This window comes from Hemitrygon akajei, chromosome 5 (genome assembly GCF_048418815.1).
Source record: "Hemitrygon akajei chromosome 5, sHemAka1.3, whole genome shotgun sequence".
NCBI lineage: Eukaryota > Metazoa > Chordata > Chondrichthyes > Myliobatiformes > Dasyatidae > Hemitrygon > Hemitrygon akajei.
Window position 1 is genome coordinate 82,841,178 of NC_133128.1, and position 19,870 is coordinate 82,861,047.

Here is a 19,870-nt window from a genome sequence, read left to right on the forward strand (position 1 = left end):
TTCCAGGTTCTTGCCTTATAGCCTCATATTTCCCCTTACTTCAATTAAATGCTTTCCTAACTTTTCTGTTCCTATCCCTCTCCAATGCTATGGTAAAGGAGATAGAATTGTGATCACTATCTCCAAAGTGCTCTCCCACTGAGAGATCTGACACCTGACCAGGTTCATTTCCCAATACCAGATCAAGTACAGCCTCTCCTCTTGTTGGCTTATCTACATATTGTGTCAAGAAATCTTCCTGAACATACCTAACAAACTCCATGCCATCTAAACCCCTTGCTCTAGGGAGATGCCAATCAATATTTGGAAATTAAAATCTCCCACCACCATGACCCTGTTATTACACTTTTCCAGAATCTGTCTCCCTATCTGCTCCTCAATGTCCCTGTTACTATTGGGTGGTCTATAAAAAACACCCAGTAGAGTTATTGACCCCTTCCTATTTTTAACTTCCACCCACAGAGACTCCAGAGACAACCCCTCTGTGACTTCCTCCTTTTCTATGGCCGTGACACTATTCTTGACCAACAATGCCACGCCCCCACCTCTTTTGCCTCCCTCTCTGTCCTTTCTAAAACATCTAAAGCTTGGCATTTGAAGTAGCCATTCCTGGCCCTGCACCATCTAAGTCTCTGTAATGGCCACAACAAGCGTGTCCCTTCCCTATCATCTGCCTATCCTCCCTTTCGCACTGTCTACAAGCTTTCTCTATTTGTGAGCCATCCTCCCTTTCCTCCATCACTTCAGTTTGGTTCCCACCCCCAACAATTCTAGTTTAAATTCTCCCCAATAGCCTTAGCAAACCTCCCTGCCAGGATATTGGTCCCCCTGGGATTCAAGTGTAACCCGTCCTTTTTGTACAGATCACACCTGCCCCAAAAAGAGGTCCCAATCATCCAGAAATCCGAATCCCTGCCCCCTGCTCCAATCCCTCAGCCACACATTTATCCTTCACCTCATTCTATTCCTATACTCACTGTCGCATGGCACAGGCAGTAATCCTGAGATTACGACCTTTGTGGTCCTGCTTCTCAATTTCCTTCCTAACTCCATATACTCTTTTTTTCAGGACCTTTTTCCTTTTCCTACCTATGTCATTGGTACCAATATGTACCACAACCACTGGCTGTTCTCTTTCCCACTTCAAGATATCGTGGACATGATCAGGAACATCCCGGACCCTGGCACCTGGGAGGCAAACTACCATCCGCGTTTCTTTCCTGCATCCACAGAATCGCCTGTCTGACCCCCTAACTATAGAGTGCCCTATCACTGCTGCCACCCTCTTCTTTCCCTACCCTTCTGAGCCACAGGGTCAGACTCTGTGCTAGGGTTGTCTCATCTGATCATGACCCCACAACGCTGGCCCTTCTGGTTTTACGAAATACAAACTAGAAGAGCTTGTTAGTTGTTATACTTCACTGTTACAAATGTCATTCCCACAGGAGTTATCTGTTCAACAGAATAAGTTGTTAGTTAGATACCTGCAGACTTCGTTTCAGTATCTTTGAAATTCCACTCAAACTCATTTCGTGTAATAACTGAAACATCTGAGCCATTGTGTTGTTCACTTCTGGTGTAAGCCATCTTGCTTGTCTCTTGTTATTTTTCACTTTGTAAATCTCAAGTCTACCAGGCCCTGAGTCACTCTCATCATTATCAGAGTTTTCATCAACAGCATTCAAATTAGTGCTCTTTTTGAAACTGTAACTTGATTTCTTATCTTTATCTCTTCCCTTTGCAGACAATTTACTTTTGTCTGCCTGACATGCTTTTTGTATGTGTTCTATGTCCTTGCATTTTCCACAAGTTTCATTTTTAAATTTGCATTGGCCTGGTATATGTGAGCCCCTGCCACAATGGTAACCAAATTTGTTCGGCCAGGCAGGTTTCTATTTAAATGTTGCAATATTGTTTAAGCTCCTTTTTATTACCAAATTCAATTGTGTCACTGGCTTTTGTTGCCTTGATACAGCGATTTCAACTGTTCTTTTAAATGTGGGTTGTTCTTCAGTTAGGAGCTGTTTTTGAATGCTTTCTTGTAAGATTCTACAAACTAAATGATCTCTTCGTCCATCATTTAGCCCATTACCGAACTGAGAATGCTCAAACAATCTCTTCAATTCAGCCATGTACGCTGAAATGGATTCCCTTTCCTTTTGATTCAATTGAAGAAACCTAAATTGTTCTGCAATCAACAATAGTTTTGGCTCTAAATGTTCCTGTGTTACTTTCACGATAGCAGGAAAGCTCATTTTGGCTGGTTTGATTGAAGCAGTCAAACCTCTAAGTAAATTATGCACTTCCAGCTATTTACACCCATCAAATCTTGCACTCACTTTCCATTTCCTTTAAAATGCTGCTCAGTTAACTCAATATACATCAGCCAGTTATTCATTGTGCAATTGAATTTGTTTATCTTTCCAATGTAGCCAGCTATTTCTGCTCTTTTTAAGATTTTTATGATTATTATCACCCAGTACTCATCATTAATGAACCTATGAATTTGTCCATTTTCTGCCTTTTTTAAAACTCAAACATCTTGCTGCACTTTTTTCAAAACTTGAACATCTCAACAGGTTGGTGGTCATCTCAGGTTTGTCTTAAAACTACCTTGTCACCACTGTTATGTTCTGTAACTCCTAAACATAAGTCTAATTGAAAGAAAAGCAAGGGAGCTCAAGAGGTGTGTATAAGCTTAGTTTTTACTTTTAGTGAGGCACTCACATATCACGTGGTGTCGTGATGACGTATGGCATTTACATATTTTTACATATAACCCACAATGCATTCTGTAAACAACAAAGAATGCTTGATCAAACATTATCTTATACAACATCACTCAAATATTACTGAAATATTAAATACCCAACACTTTCCATTGCACTTTAAAGAAACTTAAATTCAAACTGGGCTCTTCTTCAAACTTACACGTGTGAGGTAGAAATGGTAACTGCAGTGGTGAGAGTATTTCTATAGCGGTTCTATATATATACTGTATTAGTATGTATGTCCTAAATTTATTTTACATTGGTGATTTGAGTATTCCCATTACTTCTCATTCCTCTGTGATTGGAATCAAACGAGGGTGACCGGAGGATGGGAGATCATTCTGTATTTTAAGACATCCACAGGCTGAAATTAGGTGGTGTAAGATTGGGACTATATTCCCTTCACTGCTTGAAAGCAGAACACCTCCACTATTGCAGGTAGCCAGTAGGTGAAGGAATTACATCCTGATTTTGACTGGGAGCTTACACACAGTAGTGTTTGAGGAAAGCCAAGGAGAAATGAAATCGTCTTTGTTGTCAGTTGAGAAAATTTACAGTTTTGCCCCCCCCCCCCCCCCACAAGTTACCAGACCCTGGGAGTTCCCAGAATTGTGCTAGAATATTACAGCATAGGAACTGGCTTTTAGGCCCACAATGCCTATGCTAAATATGATGCCAAATTAGACTTATTCCTTCTGCCTGCACAGTCTATATCACTCCATTTTCTGTATGTCCATGTGCCGATCTAAAATGCTAGAGACTCTGTAGAGTCTCTGGAAATCCAGAGTAACACACACAAAATGCTGGAGAAACTCAGCAGATCAGACAGCATCTATGGAGAGGAATAAACAATGAACATTTCTGGCCTACACCCTTCACCAGCCTGAAATGTTTACTGATTATTCCTCTCCATGGATGCTGAATTCCTCCAGCATTTTGTGCCAAACTAGAAGCCGCTTAATGTCACTTTTATATCCTGCTACAAATCACAAAAAGAGTTAAAACAGAGAATACAAGAAATATTCAGTAGGTCAGGCAGCATCTGTGGAGGGAAAAATAGTTATTAATTTCACCAATCTTGCATGATTCACAGATTTAATTTCAGATTTCCAGCATCTGCAGTTTTGTTTGTTTTCACTCGCACCTAAGATTCCCTCCCTTTCCGGTTCAGTATTCATGCCCTGGTTCAGTACTCCATCTTTGTCAACACATACTCAGTATCCCGCAATGTCTTCCAGTGTGACAGCAAGGCAGGCCACAAATGCTTCATTGCCTTCTTGCTGTTTTTTTTTTGTGGAGGAAAGAATTAACACCAGGAGTACTGTAAGTCATTTGGATCTTCACCAAGCAATAAAATTACGCGGATTTTCCACCTCAGTACCATATTCTTGCTCCAACTCCATACCCTTAATATGTAAGTAGTTACCTTTAATGTGTAAAAATCCATTAATCTGTGTGTTGAATACACTCACCAACTGGGTCCTTAAAAGCCTATTGGATAAAGGATTCTAAAAGTTCACCTAATTTTCCAGGAGTTAAAGATAAGAAATATAAGGGGTCACTTGTCCTATAACACCTTATGTTTGTTATCCATTCAATAAGATCATGGTTTCTACCTCAGCTCCAGTCTCTGAAACTAACCCCATATTCCTTCATACCCCTAATAATCAAAAATCTATCGGTCTCAGTGACTAAGCCTTCAGAACTGACTTGCATGGGCAATTACAAAGATTCATTGTCATGTAAGTGAAGAAATTTCTTCTTGGCTCATTCCTCAATATCTAACTCTTTGCTCCGAGATCTTAGTTCTGCGCACACCTGGCAGCAAAAACATCATCCCTGCTTACGCTCTGTAAGAACTTACACGATTTAATAAGATTATGTCGTATTATTAGAACAAAGAGCAGTACAGCACAAGAACAGGCCCTTCGACTCACTATGTTGTGGTGAACCAACTAAAAAGTAAACCAACCCTCCCCCCACCAAAAATGAATCCTTCCTACCTACACAGTGTCCATATGCCTCCATCTTCCTCACATTCATGTGCCTACATAGACATTTCTTAAGGGCTGCTAATTTATTTGCCTCTACCGCCATACCAGGCAGCACATTCCAGACATCCACCACTCTCTGAGTGAAAACTTACCCCTCACATCCCCTTTGAACCGACCACCTCTCACCTTTAATGCATGCCCTCCAGTATTAGGCATCTCTGCTCTGGGGAAAAGGTGGAGCTTAACTCAGATAAACTGGGTTGTTGGATCCCCATTTAAATTCTGATCCTTACGGTTCTTCAAGGGGTCAAAGTGGTGAGCAGTCTTAATTCCAAGATTTCCATTTGTTTTAGTGTACATTTATTTAGCGGATACGATAGGGTCTTTTAAGAGACTTCTGGATAGGTACATGGAGCTTAGAAAAATAGAAGGCTATGGGTAAACCTAGTACCGTAATTTGTAAGGTAGGCACATGTTTGGCATAACTTTGTGGGCCGAAGGGCCTGTATTGTGCTGTAGGTTTTCTATGTTTCTATGTTTAAACATAGAAGTACAAAGCAAACTAAATAAAGAGCTGAGAAATGATGTTAAGAGGGGAACTAATGCTAAGGGGTTCAAGACTAAGGAATAAAAAATGGTGCCTCTGAAAAATCTATCACTTTTATAGATAAGATAAAGAAAATACCTTAGAGATAAATTAGTTAATAGGCTACATTATTAAACAATTACACCACTTGGGTAATGTGTTAATACTTAGCCAGTGAAAAATGAGAAAGGCGATAAACCGATAGTTTAGCTGCAAGACTGCTTTCTGCCTATGAGTGTGAAAAATACGTGAGTTTGTTAAAAAGTACAAATCTTCTAAAAAAAAGTATTATTAAAAAAGTGGTTTCCAACTTAGTCTACTCTATCTATGCCTCTCATAATCTTATTAACCTCTATCAGATCTCCCCTCAGCCTTCGCTGCTCCAAAGAAATTAACCAAGTTTGTCCAGCCTCTCATGTTAGCACATACCCTCTAAACCAGGCAGCATCCTCATAAACCTCTTCTGCACCCTCTCCAAAGCCTCAACATTGTTCCTATAGTGAGGCAACCAGAACTGATCGCGATACTCCAGACGTGGCCGAACCAGAGTTTTAAAAAGTTGCAACATAACCTCTTGACTTTTGAACTCAATGCCTTGACTAATAAAAGCAAGCATGCCATTAGCCTTCTTAACCACCCTGTCAACCTGCGTAGCCATTTTCAAGGAGTTATGAACTTGGACCCTAAGATCTCTCTGCTCAGCAACACTGTTAAGGGTCTTGCCCATGTCAGTGTACTGGCTCCTTGAATTTGCCCTACCAAGGAGCAACACCTCTCATTTATCTGGGTTAAACTCCATCTGCCATTTCTTTGCCCATATCTGCAACTGATCTGTATTGTGCTATATTCTTTGCCAGTCTTCCATACTAACAGAATGTGTTACAATTACAGAAAAGGAGCAATACAGGCAGACAATAAGGTGAAAGGCCATGGTGAGGTAGATTATCTGGTCAAGAGTCCATCTTACTGTACAAAGTGACCATTCAATGAATCTTATAACAGTAGGTGACATACATAGAACAGGTGCAACAGAGATAGAGATACCAGGAGAATGAAAGAGAGACCTTGCTATGACTGAGATTGGAGGAAATGTCATCAAGATCGCTCTTAAAGTGGGTGGTTACTGGTCACCCGAAAATAATGGCATCCTTATACATTTCTAGCCTTTACTTTCTAAAGGGGGAAGTCATCAGTTTGGGCGGAGCTGCCAAGGAATGGTACAGAGTTTATGTAGTCAGTGTACATCATGGTCACAGAACAGCAACACAGTGGATACTTGAGTCAATAGATGGAGTGTCAGTTAAAAGGTTTTATGATTTTTTCCCTTACTTTTAACTTAATTTTTTGGATTTATTTTGGACTCATTTTTCTGTTTCAGACATTCACCAAAATGATACAGTTTTAGTCTCTGACCACTGAATCATGCTGTTGCATCTCTTGTAATTCCTCTAGGTTTTCCTCTCAAAATCAGAAGAAAAAGTACTCATTAAATAGTCTCATTTGCTCCTACCGCTTTTTGCTCTCTTTGGAAAAGTACCGTGGAACTGATTGAAGTGGTCTTCCACCAAACCTCAAGATGCTCCAGATCAGGCCTGCTGAGGCCTCAGGGGAGTGGAATGCTTTAATACCTTGTGAGGATGGGATAGTACTATTATGTTTGAGGGGTGGGATACTGACACCCCATGTGAAGAGTGCAAAAGTGACATTCCATGTGAGGAATGAGCTACTGACATCATGTGTGAGGAGTGGGAGAGTGACATTTTGTGTGAAGGGTGGGATATTCACACCCATTTAAAAGTGATAAAGACCTCCTATCATGTAGGATACCTGGCCGATTGATCTTGGGATAATTATGGCTACAGAAGTATTATACACATCTCACCCCCCACCAGTCCTCAGCTGCCTCCTCCCCAACTACACTGCACTCTCCGAGCTGTTTTCTGTTTATGCTTTTCACTTCCTTCCTACTCTTGCTTTTTTCAAGTAAACCCTTTCGGTTAGCACTTACAATGTAAACATTACCTGGAAAAAAATTAAAGCCAGAATTTACATTCAAGTTCACTTCAAGCATAACTTTACATACCTGACAATTGTTCTCTTCTCATTGTCTACCTAATTCTTTGCCCATCAGCCTGAAGGAGTGGGAGGATTCACAGTTTAATAGGTTGACAGCTGGCAATGTGAATATTCCTGTCGTGGCACATATCTATCTTTGTAAAAGCTGTCAAGGTGGTCGATCCAACAGAACAAGAGATGAAGCAAGCAGCCTATGCCAACTGGCTGGAACTATCCTATTGAATGCTATGTCAGTATGCAGAGCCAGAGTCCGAGCTTCCTCTCCTGGGACTGTCTGGTATGAGCACCGACCTTCTGACTTAGAGACTAAAATTACCAGAGGGAATTTTCTACCATCCCTCATTGTGTAAGTTAACCCAAGTTATGGTACAATTCAAGTTTTTCATGGAAAAAATGACATTTCAACTGTTAGGGATAGACCACATCTTCCCTTACATAATCTCAAGCCTTTGCTGTGCACTTTTTAAACCTCTAATATGGCTATATAACTTAACATCCAATATCTAACCGAGTGCTGAATAATACCTCGGATAAATTCAACACCACTCATTTTACACACATACTTTATTTGCATAAAACATAATGGTATTTGATTTTTTAAATTATATGTGGCTTGTATTTTGATTCTATCTTCATAGAGAAGGACAAAAATGACATCCCAGAAATGTTAGTGAATCTTGGATCTAATGAAAGGAAGGAACAGAGGGAAATCAGCATTAGTAAAGCAATGGGATTAGAGAAATTGATGGAATTGAAGGCCAAACAATCCCAGGGTCTCATAATCTGCATCCCAGAATATTTTAAGAATTTGTTTCAGAATCAGAATTATTACCATTGAAGTTCATGAACTTTGTTGATGTGCAGCAGCAGTCATACAAGATATAAAAGCTACCAAACTAAATAAATGGTGCAAAAGATAATGTTCATGGGTTAACGGATTATTCAGGATTCTGATGGTGGAGGGGAAGAAGCTGCTCCTAAAATGTTGTGTATGTATTTTCAGATTCCTGTACCTCCTGCCCAACAGTAGTACCATGAAGAGGGCATGTCTCAGAGGGTCTTTAATGATGGATGCCTCCTTCTTGAGGCACTGCCTCTTGAGGATGTCCTCAATGGCGGGGGTGGTGGTGGTGTTGTGCCTGTGATGGAAATGGCTGAGTCTCCAATCTTCCGTAGCCTCTTGCAAACACTGGCAAATTTATAGTTGGCGTTCGAGCTGTGTCATGAGTGTAGAGCACTGGACCAAGCGTGCATCCTTGAGGGGCACCTGTGTTGACTGTCAGCAAGGAGATGTTACTGTCAATCTGCACACACTATAGTCTCCTGATAAGGAAGTTGAGGATCCATTTGCAGAGGAGGTACAGAGACTGAGGTTTTGAAGCTCGTTTATCAGTACTGAGTGGACCGTGGTGTTGAATGCTGATTTGTAATCAATAAACAGCAGTCTGATGTATGTTTTGCTGTTGTCTAGGCATTCCATAGCTGAGTAGCGAGCCAGTGAGAAAGAGTAAATGGTCATTCATCAGACTTTGGATTAGTTCCTACAGATCAGAGGGCAGCTAATGTGACTTGACTAATCAAGAAAAAAGTTGGAAGTGAGAAAATGGAGAATTACAGACTGGTTATCTCATCAGTAATACGAAAAACACTAAATACCTGTAATGAAAGGACTGTGACAAGATCAGACAAAGTACGCAGGGATTTATGAAAGGCAGATCATACTTAAGAAACTTACTGGAATTTTTGAGGATGTTACTCGTGGAGTGGATGGGGAGAACCAGAAGATGTTGTGAATTTGTGTATTGAAGTGGGCCCAAGAGTGAGGAACGGCCCACTGTTTGGCCAATTTAATGCCAGGCCAAATTGAAAAGGTCAGGGTGCCGGGGCCGAAAGTGAAAGCTCGGTGCCCGTGAGGTTTACTCATCTCTGTGCTGAACTGAGGCTGTAGCCTGCAACTAACAGGATCCTGGATTGGCTGCGACAGGCTTCGTGGCTGTAAACTCACTCTTTTGAACTTCAGTTCTGAATGTTATTTGGTCACTTTTACTGTTTGCATGATTTTTCTCTGCACGTTGGGTGTTGACAGTCTTTTTAAATGGGTTCTATTGGGTTTCTTTGTTTTGTGGCTGGCTGAATGGAGACGAATTCAAGGTTGTATATAGTATGCATACTTAGATAATAAATGTACTTTGAATCTGAGTGATTGGCCATGATCATGAGTGGGGAAGTAGACGTGAAGGACCAAATAGAATGTTGCTGCTCTTCTTATCCAAGTTTTTATTCCTATGGTGCACTCTACACCCTCAAATGTGCCTGACCCCAGCCGTGAGAGTGAAGCAGCTTCATTCCATTGTACAGAGCTTTGGGTGGGAGCCATCCTTCCTGGTGCATGACAGTGTGTCCAGAGATCCTGCACCCTGAGACACCTCACAATCTGCAAAATCAAGAGTGGATGCAAGGCATTGCTAATCCCCAGAGACAACTTAAAAAGGAGATGGAAGAAGGGGATTTGCAGGGCAATTTTTTTTTGCTTGAGTGGTGGGTGCCTGAAGCAAGCTGCCAGAAGAGATGGAAACAGATATGATAGTGATGTTTATGAGGTATTCAGACAGGAACGTGAACAGGTTTAGGTTAAAATATCAAATATTTAAATGGAACATATTTACTCAGAGGGTGGTGCGAGTGTGGAACAAGCTGCCAGTGGAACTGGTGGATGCGTGATGAGAGGGGCATGTAAATCTATGGTCTGGGTGCAGGTAGATGGGACTGGGCAGAGGACAAGTCAGCACAGACTAGATGGGTCGAATGGGCGGTTTATGGATGTTCCCGGGATCTCGAGCGCGCACGCTTCCTTCCCTCCGAATCGACCACAACCTCGGCTCGCGCAGCCCTCGCCCAGCGCGCATGCGCGGAAACCCAGGGCGGTTTTGGAAGGCAGGCGGGTTTGAAAAACAGCCGCGCATGCGCAGAGGGGGAGGACTGACGTGTGCGGCGCTGGTCCGCTTGCGCCGCGCACGAACCCCGGCGCAGCGTCCCACCCCCGCCAAACCGGAGCGGCGTGTCCTAATATGCAAAGGAGAGGGACAACTCGCGACCAATAAAGGGCCGCGGCGGCGGCGCGTCACGTGGCCCCGTGGAGGAGGGTGGGGGCAGGGAGTCAAAACGAGAAGCAAAGTTGTGCCGAGCGGCATTTAAGAGAGGGACAGGCACACGGCAGGCAAAGGCAGAGAGCTGGGGCTGGGTGGCTAAGCTAGTGCGGTGTGTGCGTTTGGCGGGGCGTGGGAAGCGGCCTCACAGCTCTTTGGGGGGGGAAGTGGTTGGAGGTAAAGGTGACAGGCAGACACAACAAAGCCGAGCGTCCCACACCTGCAGCCCCCTTCCCACCATTGCCATCTCCTTTCTTTCCCCCCCCTTCCTTCAAACTTCAACGATCGGTGTCCAGCTGTGGAGATCTGAGGCTACTCACCCCACCTTCTTTCACCCCCCCAATCCCGAGTGCAAACCCCCGCCCCGTCTGTTAGCCGCCTGCCTAGGGTGTTCGGGTGACAACACATTGCCCCCCTCCTTCCCTCACCCCACCCCAGGTTGACCCCCTAAATAACCCCCTCCACCATGCCCATCTTACTTTTCCTCATAGACACGTCCGCCTCCATGAGCCAGCGCACCCATCTGGGCACCACCTACTTGGACATAGCCAAAGGCGCGGTTGAGACCTTCATGAAGGTAAAAAAAAAAGAGGAATTAAAAAAGCAATGGGAGTTTTTAAATTTAAAAAAAAAACTGGGTTGGGAGAGAGGCCTTAGGCCCCGCAGTGGCGGCGGTGGTTGATCTTCTAACTTGTCTCCTCTCTCTGTCTTCTCCCTCCCTACAATCCCCCCCACCTCTATCTTATTCCCCCCGTCTGTACAGCTGCGGGCCCGCGACCCTGCCAGCCGCGGGGACAGGTACATGTTGGTGTCGTTCGATGAGCCGCCCTACGGTATTAAGGTAAAACCCGTGCCCTGGCGCTAACGATTGGGGGTTGGGGGGAGGGAGGAGAGATCGATCTGCCTTTATTAAGTTGTGTGTGAAAGGCGAGAGAAGGATTGCGGCTGCCGCTCCGCCAGGGAACCTCCAACATGGCCGACTTCTTCCTGTGAGGCTCGGTTGTAGCTGCTGGGCCCGGGGGAGCGGGGGGGAATCACGACTGGTACGCCGCCTCATTTCACACACAAAAAAAAGTTGGGTTGGGAGGGGAGGGAGTTGATGGGAAGGAGCTAGCTTGGGCAGTTTCAAAACAACCTCCCCCCACTGTTTTGTACTGTATGTGAAGTCGGTACATTCCTCCGTGATTCAGTTTCACAAGGATGTTGTGTTGCAGGCTTACTCCTTAAAGGGGAAGGGCAGTCTTTGTCAAATATCCAAACTTGTTCCTTTAAGGGGGAGGACAGCAAGTGCCCAGATTTGCTGCCTAAAGGTGAACGTCCCCTATAAAGCTTTAATTATTTTCTGGGGGTGGGACGTACTTTGACACACCCCACAGTCTTAGCTACTGAAATCAAGATCGACAACAAGCTCATATCACAGCCATTAGCAAACTTCCCCCTCAACTGCACACTAGAATGATTTGGGATATCTATTGGTTTCTATTTGTCACTGATCTTTATTCTAAAGTTTCCCCTCAATAACATATATGAACATTTTCCCCCAGTGTTTCAGGATAGTTACTCTGTTATCATCACCTAGGGTGTTTAATTGGGGATGGCTTTGCCAACATCCTCATGGAAAAATTAAGGCAATGTGAAGCAGGTGCTGAGATTTGCTACTGGAAATTTAAGAGTAATTTTGTTGAATTATTTGTACTTAAAATATCTTCTTCCAATTTTAGGTAACAACAACCCAGCACCTTTAATGGAGCTGAATGTCTCAAGGCAACTCGCAGAAGTGTTGTCAAACAAAATCTGGCACTGAACTGCACACGTTTTAAAGCTTGATCAAAGGACTAAATTTTTGAGGAGTACTTTGGTTGAGGGGGAAAAGTAGTTTGAGCTGAAGGGGCAGATTTTCAGAAACTTGGGTTACAGTGGTCGAGATGATCCAGAGGTTGCAATTGCAGTAGTACTGCAGGAGATTACCAAGAAGCTTAACATTATGGATGAGAAGGGGAAACAAGGATGATAATTTTAAATATGGGTTCTTTTTTCTCCCCTCTGAGCAACTGTAGGTTAGCAAGCATGCAGAAGGGCAAGTTGGTGGAATCTGGACATGGGCAGCAGATTTTGGGATGGTAACTTTGTGAAGAGTAAGAGAACAAAGAAGACCAGCCAGGAGTATATTGGAATCGTTCAGTATTCTGAGGATGAATGAGAAAATATGGTTTTATTAAGGTGGTAGTGTAAAGCAGATTTGGAAACATAGGGCATCAAGGCTGGATGGACATTTATTGAATGCTAGAGAGGATGGAATTGGTTGGGAGACTGAGTTTGCATTGGTTAATCCTTGTATAGCTGGTTAGTTCAGGTGGCAGTAATTACTTTATTCTCATGCTATGCCACAGCCATATCTAAAAACCCAAATCAGTTTCATAGGAATGCTCATTTTATTTCTTAATCCAATCTTGGGACATGGGTACAGTTGAGGTATCCAGATAGTGTAGTAAACCAGTTGTCCTTTCACAACAATCCATTTGTTTGTCAGCATTACTGGTACCGGAAAATGAATTGTATTTAACTGTTCCAGCTGCTGTGATGCAATTTGGGTTTGTCTCTGGATCATTTAGCTCTAATCTTTGGATTGATGGTCCAGTAACATAGTCCCTCTCATTCTCCCCCACCCTCCCACCACACAATTTCAGTTTTCTAACTTTGGTATATTGCCGTGGATGGAGAGAAACAAGAACATTTTGGAAGGCTGCAGTGTTTATTTTTAGTCCCTGTTACAGACTCTGCTGTGGACTCAATATCTGGCAGGTTTCCTTGGCATATGTTTAAACTTGAACCAATGTGTTTGCTGCCTTAGGGTATCATTATACCAACTTAAGTTGAGACATCATTAAAGATGCCCTGTTTCCACTTTTTAAACATGACTTCTGCTCCCATGCTCTTCATACAGTTCCTTGTGCATTTGTTATTCCAGAATGGTAATTTTGATGCACTCCTGGGTGATGTTGCTTTTTCTACACTCTAAACTTAAAGGCATTCAAAACTCTTAATTTACATTGTTTCATATTCCAGATCTGCAGTCTTTTGATTTAATTCACAATGACCTAGTCATTCGTTATCTTCAAGTCTACTGACCCTCATCTTCCAATTAAGCAGAGCCTCAATTAAAAAATGCTTGTCTTTGTTCACAGTTGCATCTGTCAGTGATCTTGTCCAGCTCTCTGAAATCTGTGCCTAAACATTTTTTTGGTTCTTGATCATCTCTGATTATTGCAGAGGCTGCTAAAGCTGTTCCCGAAGACCAAGGCATTCCATCTTTAAGCCTTCTGCCTCTCAGATCATTGAAAATAAATCTATCAAACTTTTTTGTTATCTGCCTGAATGTGACTGTGCCAAATTTTGTTAATAAAACTCCTATAAAGAGCATTGGGATGTTTTATTGCTCAAGGCTGTTTAAATTGGGTAGTTGTTTATTGAATTGGTGGCGTTCTGTGAAGGGAGAGGACGAAACTATGCTGCTGAATTTCCATCTTGGCCATATAGTGGGAGAATACTGCTTAGTTTTATTGTTGAGGGGAGATGGACTGGTAGTAGACATGGAGAGATTCAGTTTAAAAAAGGGCCCTTCATCCCATTGAGTGCACTAACCATCCAGTATCAATCTGACATAAATCCTATTTTTTAATCTCCCCATATTCGATTTATCTTTCCCTCAAGTGTACCACTCGCACACAGGGTAACTTGCAATGGCTAATTAACCTACCGATGCAGATCTTGATGTGGGTGGAGATTGGAGCACCCACAGGGATCGCAAGTGGTCACAGATTGTAAACCGTGTCAGGATGAGATTTGTGCCTGAGGTGGCAGTTTGACTAGCTGCAAAACTGTGCTGGCTGTAATTTGAGGGGAAATTGGATATTCCAAGTAGCGATGCTCCAATTTCCTTTCATCAAGACTGAGGTGCTCAAGGATTGCTGTTTTGGAGGGGTATGTTAGTGAACCAATGGGCTAACTTTTTTTTGTTAAAAATGATTTTGCACATGAATTACATTAGCAAATCTCAGCCCAGACTGAAAACTGTTTTGAGGTCTAGATAAAATTAGCTGAAATGAGTAACCTGGAGTTGAATTTATTAAATTGGATGGCAATTTTTAAAACCGTATTCTGCAACATTTATCATCAAAGCTCAGGCTACGTGAATGAAGTGCATGTTGGTCTGGGCTCTGTAGCTGTATCCCATTTCAGTGATGATGCCTTTTAACAAATAAAGTGAAGCCAGGCTCTGCAGTGTAGAGATTCTATTAAAATGTGACGATTTTTAAAAAGTTTCATATTTAAGTTATCAATCTGAAATATTTTAATGCTTTTTTTTGTGTTGACATCTTATTAAAATGACCTGCGAAAGCTGTCTCCATGTAGCAAGTGATGAAAGAATTGGAAGCATTTCTGAACAGGAAACGAGTGAACATGACTGAAATGTTTTATTTTTCAGGCTGGCTGGAAGGAAAACCATGCAACGTTCATGAACGAATTGAAAAATCTTCAAGCTGTAGGACTGTCAACTCTTGGCCAGTCTTTAAGGACATCCTTTGATTTATTAAATTTAAATAGATTAGTTACTGGAATAGACAACTATGGGCAGGTATGTTTAACACAGAAATACAGTTCTACCAAATATATCTCAAAAGCTCTGCATAGAAGCACAATAAAAAAAAAAATCCCTGGGAACTGTTCCTTTCACAGTAACAAATCAGGAAAAAAAACACATGAACACATGATACTAGTGTATGTTTGGCAATTTAAGTGACTTAATTTCCTTTGTGTTCCATTGCCAGTCGAGTGACCTTGTATTTTCCATGCAGAAAGGCAAGATCCTGAACCCTGACTCCTCTCAGCCAAGTTTTTTGATGTGATATTCCCTGTGGGTAACAGGGTCATTTAATGATTGCAATTTCTGATCTGTGCTAAAGATTTAACAAGTAGCTGGAAAGCAGAATACTGCAGCTTTCTGTACTGTGAAGGAAGGCCATTTGAGTAGATAAGTGAGTGCAAAACATTCAGGAGAGATGTGGATTAAGAAAGTGTTAAGTGATGAGTGATACTGTTTTTCCAGGGGAGGCACTGGTAAGTTTTGACACAAGTGGTTGTTAGTTTCTTTAAGGAATTCATATTTTTGGAATGTCTTCTGGGGTTTTTTATGAAACCTATGGGTTCCCTGGATTTCAAGTTCATTTAGTGAGTAACCAGCCCATAGTATAGAAAGATTGATCCTCAGGTTATAAGTTGGCCAAAGGCATCATGATTGAGCTTCAATGATCGTCTTTCCACACCTGTAGCTGGATAGCACATTGATGTTTGCTGTTGGAGACAACTGGTGGCAACAATGGAGCAGCACTCGAGGAAAAAGTCTTGAAGACTGGGGAAGCAAAATACAATGTACCTTGTATGTGTCACATGACTATGAAAGTGAATTTTCTAGAAGTATAAAAGGTCAAAACATGTAACTATACATTATGTTGAATTTAAAAATTCTTTAAATACAATTGGACATGGGAAACTAGAGATACCTAACATGAAAACAGGCCCTTTGACCCAACTGGTCTCTGACCAGGATGCCCTATCCAAGCTAGTTCCTTTTACCAGAGTTTGCCCCATATTCCATTTGTATTTCACAAATGTTACATCACAATATTTAAAATTTTCTTGGGCCTGTTGAAGGTTAGGTGTGTGACTTAATTGTTTTTTTTTACTCCTGTTAACTTCCTGTTATAAGCTGTGTTTCGAGGTTTGGGAAAGAATGCATGGCACTATACACTCTGGCCACTTTATTAGGTACATGAGAAAGTCTTCAGATGCTGAAATCCAAAGCAAAATACAAAATGCTGGAGAACTTTTCAGGTTGAAGCATCTATGGAAATAAATAGATGTTTCAGGCTGAGACCCTTTTTTTATTTTTTAAGGACTTTATTTGATCCAGGAGCTACCCAATAAAGTGGCTGGTGTGTGTATGTTTGTGGTCTTCTACTGTAGCCCATTCACTTCAAGGTTCAATGTATCGTGGTTCGGAGATGCTCTTCTGCACACCACTGTTGTAACGTGTTTATTTGAATTGCCACCTTCCTGCTAGCCTGAATCTGGCAATTCACGTTTTGTCCTCATTAACAAGATGTTTTCACCCACAGAGCTGCTGCTCACTGGATGTTTGGTTTTTTTACACACAATTCTCTAAACTCCAGAGACTGTTGTGCATGAAAATCCCAGGAGATCAGTTTGAGATGCTGAATCCACCCTGACTGGCAGCAACAATCATTCCAAGGTCAAAGTAACTTGGATGACATTTCTCCCCCATTCTGATGTTTGGTCTGAACAACTGAACCACTTGACTATGTCTGCATGTTCAATTTGTGCATTAAGTTGCTGCCACATGATTGGCTGATGAGATATTTGCATTAACAAGCAGGTGTACCTAATAAAGTGACCATTAAGTTTAGATCCCTAATGCTTACTGTGGCCAGCAAGTGTACACAGAACTTGAATCTTGCTGTTAAACCAATATGCTCCTGAACTGATAGAAGTTTGAACAGCAGTTGTTTGGAGTACGTACTGGTGGGTGGGAATCATTCCACATAATATTTCCAAGCAAGAAAAATTTAGATGTCCAAATATTTTAGCTGCCCTTGGTGACTTTATCAATGTATAAAACTTTTTGTGTTCATGATGTAGCTAAAGTAGGTGTGTGTATTTATACATTTAGATCTGCTGCATAACTTTCCGGCTTGAAAATTTTTAACACTTTGAAAGTTATTTTGGCCAATTTATTTAATATTCAATGGGAGATGGTTGATAAAAAGCATATGTCTGTTCAAAAACAGGGAACTGTATTTGCAGTGTAAGTTACAACACATTTTATAGTTTGTAAATATTCCCTCAGTATTTTGACCTTTAAACATTCCTCTAAAAATACATAAGGCCAAACATTTATGAAAGACTAATTTTAAGGGAAGTTATTCTTTAGACAATCCTTCAGGAAAAGGTTCCATTTGTTTTACCTTACCACCTTGGATACTCACTAAGAAAGTGAACTATATTTGATCCAACATCAAGTTCCGAAGGTGCTGTGTTGATGCTATGAAATGCAGTCTTTGAAGATGTGATTTGAAATTTTCTTCAGAGCTTTAAATTTCTTGCTGTCTCGGCACTCATGAGTTGTGCTCTGTTAAAACTCCTTATCACAGTGTAGAGCTGCCCAGTGCTGCCTAATGGATGATTAACTTGAAAGGGTTATTGAAGGGTAAAGAAATACATTTCCTCTGTATTAACCCTGCATTCCGAAAGCTTAACTGAGCTGTGGCTAAGAACTAAGAACTTCATACCACTCTACTTTGCCTACAATCATCAATGTCTTATTTATATGGATTTGAAAGAAAATTTTCACGTAACATTTGATTATTTTAATTCTGACATTCACAGAAGACAAAGATAAAGCATTTTTTTGTTTTGGTGTAATTGCTCAATGAAAACATCAATTTTAAACTGAGTAATTATCATCAACTTGTACCTTTGTTTTGTAAGGTAGGTCTTTCAAACATCCTGCAATATTTGGACCTGAAGAATCTCAATGATTTAGCATGTCCTTGGTGCCCTTCAGTACTTTAGCCAAGAAACCATTTTAGCTGAAAGCCTAAACAATTAAACAAGTGACTTATTGAATGAGGGATCAATGCTGAAATTGACCCAGGTTTTGTTCCAACAGCAAGTGACCGAGCCTGATGGGAGTGGGGTGCTCATCTCAGCCAAGTGTCTCTTTTTCATTTGGTTATTTTACCCATTTACAAAACCTAATTTAGAGTAGACTCCGACGTGTGTGTCCATTTTGCATCATACTGTCATTTGTACAACAGTGAAGTCCATTTTACATGGGTAAGAATGTGCTTTTGCTACTTTTTAAATGGCTAACACCAAAAGTACACCCTCTTCCATTTCAAAAAGCAGAGAAGTCCATCAAGTGGAGTTTAGCTGCTTACAAACTATATTTGAAATCCATCTCAGTCTTGTAATTTGATGAGAATTTTCCATTTGTCCTCACTATGTCTGGAAATGACATTGTCAAGAAAGCACAGATTAAAATTAGTACACAAGTTACTACAGTTTTAGGAATGATTGGAAAATGACTTCAAAAATAATTGATACTGGTTTATCAGGTATCTCCATTAGCTAAGGATAAATCAAAATCCTGCTTCCCTTCAATAGTTCAACTGATCTCAGGCTTGGTCAGGATTCTGGTATGGATGTCTAACAACTTTGATATTGTGCTGGGGGGAGTTAGAAAAGACAGTTGAATTGCCTCATGCTGACACCTGTATAATTACAAACTGCTGCTTGAGACAGCAAATTTAGTTCTATGCTGAGCAATTTAGAAGAGTTCACCGGTGACTGCCTCTGGCAGTTTCTCTTCTCATTGTATTAAGTTTCTGTGTAACTTAGATTTTGGGTCTCCTTTCAGATTATTTAACTGCACTTTGCTGGAAAATACAATTATTAAATAGACCTGGTAGAAGTCAACTCAATTGTAATTTTATTTTTCATGTTTATAAAGCAGTGCTATCACTGGCACTATTGCAGTATGTTTCTGTTGGTCTCTGCTTCAAGCTTCATACTGATAAAACAGAGTTGGTAGTTGTGAAACAGATAACCATGTCATTTCTGGTCACTTTTTTCCTTTTACATGAATTAACTGAAGGTGTATTTTGTATAACTTGCTGTGTGCACAGTGGAAGAAATAATAGGATTTAATTATTAATCTGCAAACAAAAGGAGCTTTGGTATTCCAAAGGGGCACAAGGGGTCCTAATTCTTGGGAACCATCTGTAATAGGAAATTGACATATATGGCTGAGATAGTTTTATTTCCCAAAAATGAAGACCAATCAGTTGTTTTGATTTCCATTTTTGGTTTGTAACTCTTTTACTACTTCACACAATTCTTATCAAAAGGACAGAAATCATGTTTTAGGTTGCCTCTGCTACTACAGAAGTTTGAGCTTTATTCCACAGTGCGAATGACTGATCAGCCAAGGAGTAAATAATGTTTAAATTATGAGAATTAGTCATAAAAGTTGATTTTGTATAATATCTTCCAAGTCTCACATAACAAACTACAGGACCAGTGTCCTAGGTCCCTGATCATAAAGTGTGAAAGTTTCTGCACAGACTACATTGATGCAAATAAGGTGGTCTTCTTAGATTGGGCATTGTCATTGGTACCTGGTTTCAGCTAAAAATCTAAATGTAGGACTTCAGATTT

General features: G+C 41.1%; 1 protein-coding gene across 3 annotated transcripts in view; it reads left to right on the forward strand.

Annotated features, from left to right (window-relative positions):
* The first annotated feature begins 10,320 nt into the window (after positions 1-10,320).
* LOC140727922 (integrator complex subunit 6-like) overlaps positions 10,321-19,870 on the forward strand; it is a 128,615-nt gene continuing 119,065 nt past the window's right edge. Inside the window, exons 1-3 of one of the 3 annotated variants that reach the window (XM_073045904.1) lie at positions 10,321-11,150; positions 11,337-11,414; positions 15,060-15,209. In XM_073045904.1, coding sequence (XP_072902005.1) covers positions 11,040-11,150; positions 11,337-11,414; positions 15,060-15,209 — 339 coding nt within the window. In that variant the 5' untranslated portion in view covers positions 10,321-11,039. The remainder of the gene's footprint in view (positions 11,151-11,336; positions 11,415-15,059; positions 15,210-19,870) is intronic. The other 2 variants (XR_012098966.1, XM_073045903.1) reach the window with 2 other exon arrangements.